This window comes from Suncus etruscus, chromosome 2, assembly GCF_024139225.1.
Source record: "Suncus etruscus isolate mSunEtr1 chromosome 2, mSunEtr1.pri.cur, whole genome shotgun sequence".
In the NCBI taxonomy this organism is placed as follows: domain Eukaryota; kingdom Metazoa; phylum Chordata; class Mammalia; order Eulipotyphla; family Soricidae; genus Suncus; species Suncus etruscus.
Genome location: NC_064849.1, coordinates 100,525,213 through 100,541,456, shown reverse-complemented (window position 1 = coordinate 100,541,456; position 16,244 = coordinate 100,525,213). Strand labels below are relative to the sequence as shown.

Here is a 16,244-nt window from a genome sequence, read left to right as displayed (position 1 = left end):
ATGGGACACCGGGGGATCGAACCGTGGTCCGTCCAAGGCTAGCGCAGGCAAGGCAGGCACCTTACCTCTAGCGCCACCGCCCGGCCCCAGGATTTTAAAATTTAAAGATTTCTGAGTTTTTGTTGGCTCACTTTATAGATGTAAGAACAGTCTTTTTTTTTTTTCCCCTCCGTTTTTTTTGGGCTACACCTGGTGACACTCAGGGGTTACTCGTAGCTATGCACTCAGAAATCACTCCTGGCTTGGAAGACCATTCGGGACTCTGGGGGATCGAAACACTGTCTGTCCCAGGCTTGCGCGTGCAAGACAGATGCCTTACTGCTTGCTTCATCACTCTGGCCCTGTAAAAACAGTCTTTCAAGATTAAATGGAATCTGAAGTTTAATGACAATGTAAATTTGGACTCAGGCTCCCATTCCTATAATTTTTAAGTTTTTTCTACAAAAAAAAATATAGGTTGACCTATCAATTTATAGTGTCAGGGTCATTGAAATCCACTTCTGCTAGTGATTTTTCTGGTGAGTTAAGATCAACCAGGAAGAGGGTGGAGGGTGGCTTAAAGGGTTAGAGTTCTTGCTTTACATGTGGGAGCCCCATGTTCAGTCTCCAGCATCAAATGGCCAACTAAGTTCTACACTGTAGCTCTGGAGCACTGCTTTTGTTTAATCCTTGAAAATAAATAACGAAAAGAAAAGAAACAAAGTTCAGAAGTAACATAAAGAGTAATGTTTTAGGGCTGAAGAGATAATACAATGAGTAGGGCACTTGACTTGCACGTGCCAGCCAACCTTTGTTCAGTTCCTCGCCATTCCATATTGTCCTTTGTTTCCCACCAGACATGAGTCCTGAGCTCAGACCCAGGAATAAACCCTGAGTGCTGCCGAGTGTAGCCCAAATCCACCATCCCCCTTAAAAAATACTAGGACAGTAGTTTATAGCCTTAATAGAATTCTTTGTTTCTTCATGGGCTTGTGTCGATAATAACATTCCTGAGTCTTCTTTATTCTGATCACATATCAATAATTCTATCCCATCTTCAGGTGTAAGGTTATATTTCAGCACTTGTCCATTCAGACAGCCGTTAGCACGACCTAATACATTGACGCTGGTTCATGTCCGCCTACCTCCTGGATTCTCAGCATCATCAACTGTGGAAAAGCCATCAAAAGTGCACAAAGCTCTTTATAGTAAAGGTAACTTTGAAAATAAGCATTTAAATTGGGTCCTTAAGATTATAAAAGCAGGGGTCAGTGTATTCAGTGACTATAGAGTGCATGCTTAGCTTGTTGGAACTCCATGCTTGATCCCTGGGACCACATGGTCCTGCCAGAAGAAGGCATCACTTGGGTATGACCCAGTAAGCAAAAGGAAAATTTAGAGTATATTTTGAGGTGGGTTTTTTGTTTTCTTTTGTTATTTTGGTTTTTGAGTCACACCCTAAAGCGCTCAAGGGTTACTCCTGGCTCTGTACTCAGAAATCACCCTTGGCAGGCTCGGGAACCAGATGGGATGCCAGGATTTGAACCAACGTCCATCCTGGATTGGCCACGTGCAAAACAAAAACCCTATCGCTATGGTATCACTCCGGGTCCCATGTTTTGAAATTTTGAAAGTAAGTGTATAGTATATAATAAATATATACTTTTTCGGGGCCGAAGAGATAGCATGGAGGTAAGGCGTTTGCCTTTCATGCAAGAGGTCATCAGTTCGAATCTCGGCGCCCCATATGGTCCCCCGTGCCTGCCAGGAGCAGTTTCTGAGCCTGGAGCCAGGAATAACCCCTGAGCATTGCCAGGTGTGACCCAAAAAACCACACACACACACACACACACACACACACACACACACACACACACACACACACACACACACAATATATATATATATATATATATATATATATATATATATATATACACACACACACACACACACATACACTTTTTCTTTCTTTTTCTTTTTTTTTTTTCTTTTACTGCTCTTGGTTCTGCTCAGGATTTAATCCTGCCTCTGCTCAGGGATCACTTCTGGTGGGCTCGAGGAGCCATATAGGTTTCTACGCCCCCAACTTGGGTCAGCTGCATGCAAAGAAAACCCTCTGCTTGCTGTATTTTCTTTCCTGCCCCCTGAAGTGGAATTTAATGAATTTTTAAAAGTTATTCATTTGGGGGCCAGAGTGATAGCACTGTGGTAGGGCTGACCTGGGTTAACTTCTCAGCATCTCGTATTGTCACCCGAGCCCACCTGGAGTGACTTCTGAGTGTAGAGCTAGAAGTAACACCTGAGCGCTGCCAGGTGTAGTCCCCTAGCCCCAAAGTTACTAATTTTAACAAATTTTATTCATTTAAAAATAAGATTTATAGTTAATCAATTTTAGACATTTATTTACTCACAACTTGGCAGTGGTCTGCCTTACTCAGAAATCAATTTTTTTTTAATTTTTTGGGCCACACCCAGTGACGCTCAGGGATTACTCCTGGCTATGCTCTCAGAAATCTTTCCTGGCTTGGGGGACCATATGGGATGCAAGGGATTGAACCCAGGTCCATCCTGGGTCAGCCACATGCAAGTCAAACACCCTACCTCTGTGCTGTCGCTCTGGCCCCAGGAATCATTCTTAGTGGCTGTTGGGGATCAAAGCCTGGTAGAATGCTTGTAAGTCAAGTGCCCTGCATGCAATAGTATATCTGAGTCCATTTAATTTATCTTAAAACGAGTGACCTTAAAAATAATTTTTTACAGATAGGCCTTTAGTTGTTTATATTACTTTTATTTTAGTATGTGATGTGATACTTTGATGAAAATGAACAGAGTAAATGGGAGTTAGAGTTAGAAATAATCAGGCAGGGCCCGGAGAGATAGCACAGCGGCATTTGCCTTGCAAGCAGCCGATCCAGGACCAAAGGTGGTTGGTTCGAATCCCGGTGTCCCATATGGTCCCCATGCCTGCCAGGAGCTATTTCTGAGCAGACAGCCAGGAGTAACCCCTGAGTACCGCCGGGTGTGGCCCAAAAACCAAAAACCAAAAAAAAAAAAAAAAAAAAGAGGCAGCGAAAAAATTCAAACAGATATCCTAAAGGAGAGCCAATTGGTAGTATAGTAGGTAGAGTTCTTGCTTTACATTCAGCCAGCTGGATTTGATCCCCAGCATCTAGTATGGTCCCTTGAGAACTACCAGGAATGATTACTGAACAAAATTCCAGAAGTAAGTTCAGAGTGCTGCTGTTTCTGGCCCCCAGATCCAGTCCTGCCCTTGAAAAAGAAGAAGCCCAGGAAAGACTGCCTTTTTTCTTTTTTTTTTTTTTGTAGTTGGAGGGCAGACCCAGTGATGTTAGGGACTATACCTGGCTCTGCATTCGGGACTCACTCCAGGCAGTGATCTGGCATCTGTATGGGATGATAGGGATTATATCTAGGTCCTCTGTGCGAGGCAGATGTCCTGCCTACTATACTATGACTTGCCCCAGACTGATTTTTTTTTAAGGCTGTTGTTGTTGGTGAATTATGACAAATGGAGAATAGAGTTTGATGTGATTTTTGATGGTAAAAAGTAGAGTCTGAACATCATCATAATTATAAGGGATACATTTTTGTTTTGTTTTTTGGCCATACCTGACACTGCTCAGTGTTACTCTGACTCTACAGTCAGGAATCACTTCTTGAGGTGCTCATGGTACCCATATTTTGTTGGAATTATTTGAGCTTCTTGTTTCTGGGTATTTAATTCTCCCAGCTTTGGGAATTTTTCATCTTTTTTGTTTTTGTTTTGTTTTGCTTTTGCGTCATACTCAGTAGCTCTCACTCAGTGGCTCTACACTCAGAAATCACTCTTGCCAGGCATAGGGGACCATATGGATTGCCGGGATTCGAACCACCGACCTTCCAGCATTGGCTTCGTGCAAGGCAAACGCCCTACTGCTGTGCTCTCTCTCCAGCCCCCATCTAGTATTTTTTGATATAAGAATTCTGGCACCTCCAGGAGGGTCAATCCATAAAGCTTGCCATAAAGAGTGGGGGAGTGCAGTTAGGGCTGTGAAGCGACCACTATGACAATGATAGTTGGAAATGATTGCATTGGTGGCAGGAAATGTGCACTGGTGAAGTGTGTTGTACATTGATCAATCATGAACAATTTTGTAACTCTCATAGTGCTTCAATTAAAGAATCTTTTCGGAGGAGGGGGGTCACATCCCGTGGCTCTCGAGTTACTCCTTGCTCTGCACTCAGAAATCGCTCCTGGCAGGCTTGGGGGGACCATATGATATGCCTGAAATCAAACCAGGGTCTGTCCTGGGTTTGCCGCATGCAAAGCAAAGGCCCTATTGCTGTGCTACTGCTCTGACTTCTTAAGAATCTATTTTATTTTATTTTATTTATTTATTTATTTATTTATTTTGGTTTTTGGGCCACACTCAGTGGTGCTCAGGGGTTACTCCTGGCTGTCTGCTCAGAAATAGCTCCTGGCAGGCATGGGGGACCATATGGGACATCTGGATTCATACCAACCACCTTTGGTCCTGGATCAGCTGCTTGCAAGGCAAACACCGCTGTGCTATCTCTCCGGGCCCTTAAGAATCTATTTTAAGGGGCCGGAGAGATAGCAAGGAGGTAAGGCGTTTGCCTTTCATGCAGGAGGTCATCGGTTCGAATCCCGGTGCCCCATATGGTCCCCCATGCCTGCCAGGAGCAATTTCTGAGCCTGGAGCCAGGAATAACCCCTGAGCACTGCCGGGTGTGACCCAAAAACCACAAAACAAAGAATCTATTTTAAAAGAAAAAAGAATTCTGGCCTTAGGGGCCAGGGTGATAGTACAGCAGGTAGGGCTTAGATACTCAAAACCCTACATAGTGCCATGATCCTGCTAGAGGTGATCCATGTAGCTTGCCATAGAGCCAAAAGTAGTCACTAAACATTGCCTGAGATGGCCCAAAACCCAAACCAAATCAATTAAAACAAATTTCTGTCCGGTGGACCAGAGAGATAGTACAGTGGGTTAGGCGCTTCTTTTGAATAAAGCCAAACTGGATTCAAACCTCAGTACCATATTTGGACCCAGAATCTCACCACAAGTGAGGAGCACTATGTGGTGCGGTTCAAAGACAAAAATTGTTGCTCCTTTCTCTTTCTCCTTGAATAGAGGTCCCTATAATGTGACCCCTATTCCTTTTAATTTGGCTCAATATTTTTTATCACATTATCTTCTCTTTTTTTTTTTTCTTTTTTTCTTTCTTTCTTCCTCTTTGAACATACTGGGCAATGCTCAGGTTACTCCTGCCTCTGCTAAACACTAATTTCTGCCTCAGGAATCACTTTTGATGGTGCTCAGGGATCCATATGGGGTCCAGGTTGGCCATATGTTGGGCAAGCACCGTATCTGCTATACTATCTTTCCGGCTTTCTATTGTATTTTAATTCTTATTCTATTTATAAAGTATATTCAGAAAATAGATTAACAGGGACCATTATATGATATGATATGATATGATATGATAGCATAGCAGATAGGGTGTTTGCCTTGCATGTGGCCAACCCTATTCTGTTCCCTGGATCCTATATGGTTCCCCGAGCCTCCAGGAATAATTTGTGAGTGCAGAGCCAGGAGTTACTTTTACATGTTGCTGGGTGTGGCCAAAATCTCCTCAAAAATAAATAAAAAAGAAAATAGGTTAATGGTTGTTTATGGTTAGAGGAGCAAGATGGCAAGGGGTAACTTTAAAGTCTGAGATTTTATTCTGGAGTGATAAAAATCAGGAACATTTTATTGTGATGGAGTCACAATTTTGTGAGCATACTAAAACCACTTGAATTGTATTATTACTTATTTTTGTTGAAGTAACATTACTACAACACTGTTTTAGAGTGGAGTCAATACTGTATATACAACATGTGTATGTAATATCTCCCTAGTCCCATAATATTTTTTGTTTTATTGTTTTGTTGGCCCACACCTGGTGATGCTTAGGGATTACTTCTGGCTCTGCAATCAGGGATATCTTTTTCTGGTAGGTACAGGGGAATATATGGGATGCCGGAATAAGACCTGGCCTAAGAAAGCTTTTTTTAATACATTTTTCTCTGCCATTTTACTAGTAACTTCATCCACCTTATTGGTTGCATATTTGAATTGGTCAGTGCATAAATACTATTTTACTGACCATTATGACACCATTGGCAAATGGGAGATAGGGGAAAAACTAACATTGGAATCAGATAGTACAGGAGGTAGGGTGCTTGTCTTGCATGTTCCTGGTTGATCCTGGACACTTCATATGGTCCTCAGCCCTTCTAGGAGTGATACCTAAACAGATCCAGTCCTAAGTTCTGAGCATTTTTAGATGAACCTACTTACCCTCCATAAAAAGATATCATTGATTGTAAGATTCAACATTTTTCTTACTAAATAAACTCTGAAAATACTATATTCTGATAATAAACCCACTTATTGCTATAAAGGTGCTACTTTAGAAATGTAAATAAAACAGGTATGTCTAAAGGAATATTGTAAAAATCTGACCCATTAAATCATTTTGCAATACTAAATTTTTATTTGTTTTTTGAGGGCCCTAGGGATGTGCCTTCTATTCAGTGGTGTGAGACTTTTGTCAGGTGAGCAGGTAGATCAATGTTCCTGGGGACCAGCAGGGCCACTCCCAATTGGTGCTCAATAACTGCAGGGTAAAATGTGGTAATACTGGTAAAGGGGGCTGTGGTGCCAGTGACTGTCCTAGACTTGGGTGCAATACCCTATTCATGTGTTTATTTTGTAATTTGTCTTCTTAGAAAAATTATATTTTTATAAAATATGCCTCTAATTAATTATATTAATTTTTAATGAGCATGTACAGTTTTGGGCACCATAGAATAAAACTGTTTTAAATGTCCAGGTATCCTATTGATGGCAGCCTCGGAAAATGAAGATAATGATATATTGTGGTGTATCAATCATGATACATTTTCTTTTCAAAAACCAATGATGGAAACCCAGGTAAGTTAAACTTAACCTGAGATATATAAAGCACTGGTGGAATTTTGTTTTTGTTTTTTTTTTGTTTTGTTTTTGGGTCACACCCGGCAACGCTCAGGGGTTATTCCTGGCTCCATGCTCAGAAATCGCTCCTGGCAGGCTTGGGGGACCATATGGGATGCCAGGATTCGAACCAATGACCTTCTGCATGAAAGGCAAACGCCTTACCTCCATGCTATCTCTCCGGCCCCCACTGGTGGAATTTTAATTAAAAAAAAAGAACTTGGGCCGGAGAAATAGCATGGAGGTAGGGCCTTTGCCTTGTATGCAAAAGGATGGTGGTTTGAATCCCAGCATTCTGAGCTGGGTCCCCCAAGCCTGGCAGGAATGATTTCTGAGTATAGAGCCAGGAGTAATGCCCGAGCACTGCAGGCTGTGACCCAAATACCAAAAAAATAAAATAAGAACTTGACCTCACTCTTTACTGTTTGTTTCTGATACTCTCAGATGATCCTAAGTTATGCATATCCTAGTCTTTGTTGTTTTTTTTTTTTTTTTTTTTTTATATCTGGTTAGAAGTCATGGTCATGGCTGAAATTACCTTTAAAGTCAGGGCCAACTTTATCAGAACTGTATACTTTGCATAAACATTGTCCTCAAGTTGTGCCTGCAGTTTCATGACCCCCAAATACTACCAGGTTGGCTCTGGAGCTTCCCAGCTCTGCTTACCTGAGCATCATCACATATCTCTATTTTGGAGCAGTGTGGTGTGGGATGAAGGGTAGAAGGGCTGAGGCTACACCTGATGGTACACAGGGCTTATGCACCGTGGTGCTGGAAAGACCATGTGGGGTGCCTGGCATTGAACTGGGCTTGGCGGTGTGCTAGGAAAGTGCTCTATCCACTGTACACTCTATTTGGCCATGGCCCTAGCTTTGAGCTCTACAGCCTGGGTGGCCAAGTATCACTACTGCAAAATGACCCTTGGGTTCCCTGAGCACTGCTTGGATTGACACGCCCCTTACCCCCCCTGAAATTCTTCTTTTTCTCTGTTTTTTGCTGGAGGATGCTTCTTGGTAGCCCCCAGGAGACCAAGGGCCATCGCAATGAATCCCAGCTCACTGGCAGAAAGTTTGAGTGCTAGGACCTGACAATGTGATGCTGTTTGACCTTTCAAAGCTAGCAGCCACCAAAGCTGCCTGAACATGTGCTTTGGGTCAGTGATATGTCAGATATGTGCTCTAACTAACAACAGTACTGTCTCCCATTTCACCCAGTAATTACCTTTAGATCAAACTTCAGATCTTTTTTAGAATATTTTTCATAATGTCCTTAAAATGTTTACCTCCTTGTAAAATAATAATCTTTTGGTTTGTCTGTTTTTGGGTTTTTGGTTTGGGTCTCAAGTGGCAAGCACTGAGGGGTTCCTCCTGGCTCTACACTCAGAAATTGCCCCCAGCAGGCTTGGGGGACCATATGGGATGACAGGATTCAAACCACCGTCCTTCTGCCTTACTGCTATGCTATCTCTCCAGCCCCAATCTTTTGGTTTTGATGCTGTTATTTTGAATTCTATTCTAGAAATTGCTTTTCTAATTTGCCTAAATTAAATTCTTTTTTTTTTTTTTAAAGAATCGTTCCAATTTTATTACCAGTTTTTCAGAAAGAATTTTTTGTTCTATTTTTGATCCGCGCCCCCCACGGTGGTACTTACGGTTTACTAGGGCTCTCTTCTCAGGAGAGCCCTGGCAATGCTCTGGGGACCATATGTAGTACCTAGGATTTGAACCTGGGTCATCTGCTTATGCAAGGCTGTGCAAGCCCTTATCTCCTCTGTCATCTCTGGCCCATGAAAGTCCTTTTTATTCCCTTTATTGCTATTGTTAGATGGCTGGGCTGCACACAGCCTTGTCTCTGATGCTAACCTGGAGCATCGCATGGTAGACTGAAGTGCTAGTGTCCCCTCCACAGAATTCATCAGGGTTATTTTTCCTGGAATTGTAGTCCACAAACGCCTGTTTGCTGAGGAGTCCATTCTCTGTCTTTGTGGAACTCAAGTTTGCTTTTCAAGGTCACAGCAGTGCTCAAGCAGATGCTTGCCAAGTACCATACTCCTCATCAAGCCATTTACTTGGGGGTGGGGGGGGTCCACATCCAATAGTGTTCAGTTTACTCTTTTTTTTTTTTTTTTTTAGTTTTTGGGCCACACCAGCGTTGCTCAGGGGTTACTCCTGGCTGTCTGCTCAGAAATAGCTCCTGGCAGGCATGGGGGACCATATGGGACACCGGGATTCGAACCAACCACCTTTGGTCCTGGATCGGCTGCTTGCAAGGCAAACGCCGCTGTGCTATCTCTCCGGGCCCTCAGTTTACTCTTGACTCTGCATTTAGAAATCACTCTTTGCAGGTACAAAGGACTGTACGGGATGTTGCAGATTGGATCCGGGTTGGCTTTTTTGCAAGGCAGACGGCCTATCTACTGTGCTATCGTTCTGGCCCATACGTTTTGTAGTAGGAATGTTCACTATATCAGACAAGTTTTCATTCATTTTTAGAACTTTTTAGACATTTACAATAATAGAGCCATTTTATAAAATTTAGGGAAATACCATATTGCAAAATTACCAGTATTTTCCCAGCCTATCTCATATTTCTTCCTTGTACACAAGAGGATACACACAAAATATTAAAAATTGAGTTTTAAGGGGTTGGAGAGATAGAGCACTGGTTGAGACGCTTGCATGTGGCTAACCCGGGTTTAATTGTTGCCATTCCATATGGTCTTGTGAGCATCACCAGGAATGATAACCTGAACAAAGAGCAAGAAGCATCACCAGCTATATCCCCAAACCAAGCAAAACAAAACAACAGCAAACAAACAAATTTTAAGGGCCAGAGAGATAATACAGCGGATAGGGCATTTGCCTTGTATGCAGTCAACGTGGGTTCAACTCCTGGCATTTGGTTCTCCTCACTCACCATAGCTCACATGGAGTGACTCCTGAGTGCAAAGCTAGGAGTTACCCCTGAGCATTACCGGGTGTAATCCAAAAGTTAAAAAAATAAGATTTGCTAACATAGATGATGTCCGGTTAATTGCACATGTAAACACATTATTTCCTTTACATAGATGACAACCAGAGTTGATGGTCATTCCTGGGCTCTTTCTGCAATAGACGACTTAAAGGTAGATAAGATAATCACACCCTTAAACAAGGACCATATTCCAATAACTGACTCACCAGTTGTTGTACAGCAGCACATGTTACCTCCCAAGAAATTTGTTCTTCTCTCAGCACAGGTATGTCTATCCGGTTATGGTGGAAACTGAAAAGCTATTTTAAATGTTTTTGTTAAGTTCTGTACCGTAGTTGCTAAATAAAGTTGTTTACTTAAATATTTGGGGATGTTCACCCCTAAAATAATCTTTGAGTGGGGCTGGAGAGATATGACAGTAGTAGGGTATTTGCCTTGCATGTAATCTCAGGCCAGACCTGAGTTCGATTCTCGGCATCCCATTTGGTTCCCTGAGCCTGCCAGGAGTAGTTGCTGAGTGCAGAAAACTCCCTCAGAGCCACTGGGTGTGGCCCCAAAACAAAAAGAAAAAATTTTTCTTTATTTGTTTTTGTTTTTGTTTTTGGCCACCTATGTAGCAGTACACAGGCCTTATTTTTGGCTCTGCACTCTGATAACTCCTGGTGATTTGGGGGACCATATAGGGTACTGGGGATTGAGCCCAGGTCTGCTGCATATAAAACAAGGGCTTTACCCACACTGTACTATTGCTCTTTTTTCTTATCTTCATTTCTTCTATGTAGATGTACTCATTACAATATAGTTCATCATTTAAGTTTTCTTTTTGTTTTGTTTTTTTTTGTTTTGTTTTTTGGGCCACACCCAGCAGTGCTCAGGGGTTACTCCTGGCTATCTGCTCAGAAATAGCTCCTGGCAGGCATGGGGGACCATATGAGACGTAGGGATTTGAACCAACCACCTTAGGTCCTGCACTGGCTGCTTGCAAGGCAAACACCACTGTGTTATCTCTTCGGTCCCTCATCATTTAACTTTTTATTTGCATCATTTAACTTTAATCCTGAAGTTTGAGGGGCAACTCTTTGTCACAGACTAATTTCTGTATTTTAATACAAAAACTGAGATACAGAGTTAAAAAGTAATTACTTGAGGGGGCCAGAGAGATAGCATGGAGGTAAGGCGTTTGCCTTTCATGCAGAAGGACAGTGGTTCGAATCCCGGCATCCCATATGGTCCCCTGTGTCTACCAGGGACGATTTCTGAGCGTGGAGCCAGGAGTAACCCCTAAGTGCTGCCAGGTGTGACCCAAAAACAAACAAATAAACAAACAAAGTAATTACCTGAGGGGCTGGAGCAATTGCACAGTGGTAGGGTGTTTGCCTTGCATGCAGCTGATCTAGGACAGACCTTGGTTCAATCCCCCAGTGTCCCATGTAGTCCCCCAAGCAAGGAGCGATTTCTGAGTGCATAGCCAGGAGTAACCCCAGAACATCACCGGGTGTGGCCAAAAAAAGCAAAAAATAAAAGAAAGTAACTACTCGAGTTTATTTGTTTATTTATGTATACAACGTTCTAACACCCATTCCTTCTCCAGGGTTTATTTCCAGTCACCAATTTCCCTAGTTACCCACCTATTGTCCGACCTACACCCACAGCCTACTCCTATGGCACACACATTCTTCTCTTTCATGCTGTTTCTTTTTAGTCACTGTCGTTTGGAATACTGTTACTGAAAGTGTATCATATATATCATTTTACTTCCTTTCAATTCCCAGTTTCTTTCCAGAGTGCTCAGTTCCAACTACAATTGTCTTCTGTCTTAACTGCACTTCCCTCATCATTTCTATTGTCTTTAGGTAATATTCTCATACTGTGAATATTTTTTATTTTATATCCTGCAGATGAGTATAATCTTCAATGTCCCTCTCTCTCTGACTTTTTTTATTCAGCATGACACTCTCTATGTGTTTCTTTATACACTCATTCTTTCTTGGGCATTTAGGTTGTTTCCAGATGCTGGCTATTGAACATGGAAGTGTGGATGTCTTATTTGCATTGTATATTTGGGCATCTAGAGTGTATCCTCAGGAGTGGTCTTGCTGGGTTGAATGGGAACACAATTTCTAGTTTTTAGGGAAGGTCATATTGTTTTCAAAAAGGTCGATAATTCGCATCTGTAGTGAATGAGAGTTCCTTTTTCTGATCATTTGTGCCAGCCAGCACTGGATCTTGGGTTGTTTTATTTTGGTTTGGTTTTTGGGTCATACCTGCTGGTGTTCAGGGGTTACTCCTGACTCTGTACTCAGAAATTGCTCCTGCAGGCACAGGGGACCATAGGGGATGCTGTGTTTGAACCACTGTCTGTCTTGGGTCTGCTAGGTACAAGGCAAATGCCCTACCACTGTGCTATCTCTCCGGCCCTAGATTTTGTTCTTGATAGGAGCTAGTCTCTGTTGTGAGCTTTGTGTATTTAAAAGCATTTGTCTGTGTGATTTTACTTAATTATTTAATTTAGCCAGCTCACTAGCTATCATTCAGTCTTGCTATATATCTACTATTTATAAATATTATACTTTTTTAATTTCTTAGGGAAGTCTTATGTTTCATAAGCTTAGACCTGTAGATCAACTGAGACATCTGCTTGTGAGTAATGTGGGAGGAGATGGAGAAGAGATCGAAAGATTCTTTAAATTACATCAGGTAATGACATATACTTTTTTTAATTTGTGCCTTTTTTAAATGTGATATTTTAAACATTGAAACTAGGAATGATAGCTAAGTTAACCAAAATATTCATATTATCAGGTAATCATACTAATGCAGTGGAGATGGAGAAGGGGTGCATGCTTGGCCATACTTGGCAGTTCTCAGGGCTATTCCTGACTGCTCATGAGTGGCCTATGACAGTGTTCACAGAATGTATGTAGTGCCAGGAATCAAATCTAGAATTAGCCAAAAATTCCACATTTCTTACCTCCTGCACTGTTACTTTGGCCTTTTTTGTTGTTGTTTTGGACCACACTCTGTGATGCTCAGGGATTACTCCTAACTATGTGCTCCAGGCTTCCCCAAGCCATATGGGATTCTGGAGGATTAAACCACAGTCTGTCTTAGGTTAGTGCATGCAAGGCAGATGCCCTACGGCTTGAGCCACCTCTCTGTGGCTCAAGCCATGTGGCTCACAATTTATTTTTTACTTGGCCTTTTGGGAACTTTTTATTTTCTCTTTTTTCGCCACCTCCTGGTAATGCTCAGATGTGTTATTCCTGCGCTGCTAAGGGGATCCTATGGGATGCTGGGGATAGAATCTGGATCATCCACATGCAAGAAGGCCCTACCTGCTGTATAAGTCCATTTTCTCTCTACCTCTATTACTTTTTTAATTCATCAGATTTTTTTTTTTTTTTTGGGCCACACCCGGCGGTGCTCAGGGGTCACTCCTGGCTGTCTGCTCAGAAATAGCTCCTGGCAGGCACGGGGGACCATGTGGGACACCGGGATTCGAACCAACCACCTTTGGTCCTGGATCGGCTGCTTGCAAGGCAATTGCCGCTGTGCTATCTCTCCGGGCCCTCAACTCATCAGATTTTTTTGTTTGTTTATTTTCTATGGTTTATACTAGGTAGTATATTAGGGATTACACCAGGCTTTGTACTCAGGAATCTCTCCTGATAGTTCTTGGGGACCAGTGGGAACCTGGCCAAGGCAAATGCCCTACCCAATGTAATATTGTTTTAGCCTCACCTCTTTTTTGGGTGGCAGGGGCACACCCAGTGATGTTCCACCACTATTTCCTTGAGGAAATATCACTCTGGCCCCTTAGCTTCACTTCTTTTTATTGGTTTTGTTTGTTTGTTTGTGTTACCCCTAAGCTCTGTTCAGAGATCACCCCTGGTGGACTTTGGACACATTGGGTACTAGGATTGAACCTGGGTCAACCACATTTAAGTCAAGCACCCTGTTGCTATATTATTTAACTGGCCCATTTTAGTGAATTTTTATCTTCAAGAATATTAGTAAGAGTCCAATATTCAAGTTATGTGTTTTTTGTTTGTTTTGGTTTGGTTTTTGGGCCACACCCGGCAGTGCTCAGGGGTTACTCCTGGCTGTCTGCTCAGAAATAGCTTCTGGCAGGCACAGGGGACCATATGGGACACCTGGATTCAAACAACCAACCTACCTTTGGTCCTGGATCGGCTGCTTGCAAGGCAAATGCCTGCTGTGCTATCTCTCCGGCCCCTATGTGGTTTTGTTTTTCATAAAAGTACCAAACATTTTGGGCCAGAGTGATAGCACAGCGGGTAGGGGCATTTGCCTTGCATTCAGCGGACCTGGGTTAAATCCCCAGCATCCCAAATGGGTCCCCCTAGTCAGGAGCATTTCTGAACACATAGCAGTAGGAGTAACCTCTGAGCATCACCGAGTATGACCCAAAAACCAAAAAAAAAAAAAAAAAGTACTAAACATTTACGAATCACTTTTTGCTTAATAATACTGTGGAAAACCTCAAGGCAGTAGTGTGTGAATATTAATATTTTCCAAGCCATCTCTAGAAAGTGAAAAACAAAATGGAGTTTATGATTAGAATCACAAATAGCAAACTCAGTTCTTGGGGAGATCTCTCAAAGAGCCCAGGGGCAATGGCTCTGCTTGGAGGAGCCCCTTGTTCACATCTTGAGCTTCCCTGGGGGTTGGAGTCAAAGAATATAAAGACTATTGAATTTAGACTACCAACTCTTGCAGTACTATAAAGTATTTTTGAGGCTGGGGTGATAGCAAAGTGCTAGGGCCTTTGCCTTGCATATTGCTGACCTGCGACATACCCAGGTTTGATTCACGCGTCCCAATATGGTCCCTCAAGCCTGGCAGGAGCAGTTTCTGAGTGCAGATCCAGGAGTAACCTCTGAGTGCCACCGGGTGTGGCCCCAAAACAAGCAAAAATGATAAGAGTACGATTTATACTTTAAAGATAAAGGACTTCTATTTCTTTATGTATAAAATATAGGTACAGGGGCTGGAGAGATAGCATGGAGGTAAAGTGTTTTCCTTGCATGCAGAAGGTCGGTGGTTCAAATCCCGGCATTCCATATGGTCCCCCGAGCCTGCCAGGAGCGATTTCTGAGCATAGAGCCAGGAGTAACCCCTGAGCGCTGCCAGATGTGACCCAAAAAGCAAAATAAAATAAATAAAAATAAAATGCAGGTATACACATACCACACACAAAAAGCTTCTATTTATGTATAAAATGCACACAAGCATCCCCAGCACACACACACACACACACACACACACACACACATGCATGCAGGCACCACTCACTCACAAAAAGCTATTTATGTGTAAAATGTGCGCGCGCGTACACACAAAATGCACACAAACGTCCCCAGCACACACACATGCAGGCACAAGCAGACACTACTCACTCACTCACTCACAAAAAGCTATTTATGTGTAAAATACACACACACAGAGGTACCACTTACTCACAAAAAGCTATTTATGTGTAAAATGCACACACACACACACACACACACACACACACAGACCCTTAACACAGAATGGCTTTTGGGAGGTTATACATTGCTCCATGACTTGGGGACTCTGCATACATAAAAGTTAATCTTGTTATATGCTGAATTCTTAAATGTGTCTGGCAAATGACTATACCTCACTCAGTATTGGCCACCATGATTATTTTCTAAAAGGTAAAAGGGCCATATGGATAACTTTGGGGCTGGGGGTTCAGCCAGAAACGGAATTGGGGACCTAGAATTAAAACAAATTTTTCCTTAATAACAGTCTTGACCTTCTTTTTATACCAAACCTGATTTGATTTAGCTATCAAATAGTTATATCTGCCTTGTGCCGGATAAATATATCTGTGATGTTGACTCTGAGAGCAGTCAACCACACTTGCATTTGTAATGTTTGTTTAATGTAGAGGGAAGATACTCCTCTTTTGCTGGAAGACCAGAGCATGTGCCACTTGCCATTATCCTTGCTTGCTCCACTGCTGCCTGGTGACAGAGAAGTATCCTGCTTGGGTCTGCTCGGGCTTTCTTCAGGTAGATAGCCAAGTTTGCTTTTATCTTGGCCACATTTTAAATATGGTTGCATTGGCCTGTAGTGGCCAATGTATTTACTTTTGAGGGATTGCCAAAGAACTATGTAGGCATGCTACTAAGGTTTGTTTGTAAAAGTTGTGAAATATAAAAAGAACAGAATGCGATATTAGCTACTCCAAGT

The 16,244-nt window shown here is 42.4% G+C and overlaps 1 protein-coding gene across 1 annotated transcript in view; it reads left to right on the top strand.

Annotated features, from left to right (window-relative positions):
• Positions 1-16,244, top strand: part of NUP155 (nucleoporin 155) — a 75,587-nt gene that overhangs the window by 19,160 nt on the left and 40,183 nt on the right. The window contains 5 exon segments of the mRNA XM_049769045.1: positions 1,041-1,193; positions 6,886-6,986; positions 10,096-10,266; positions 12,588-12,698; positions 15,942-16,063. Coding sequence (XP_049625002.1) covers positions 1,041-1,193; positions 6,886-6,986; positions 10,096-10,266; positions 12,588-12,698; positions 15,942-16,063 — 658 coding nt within the window.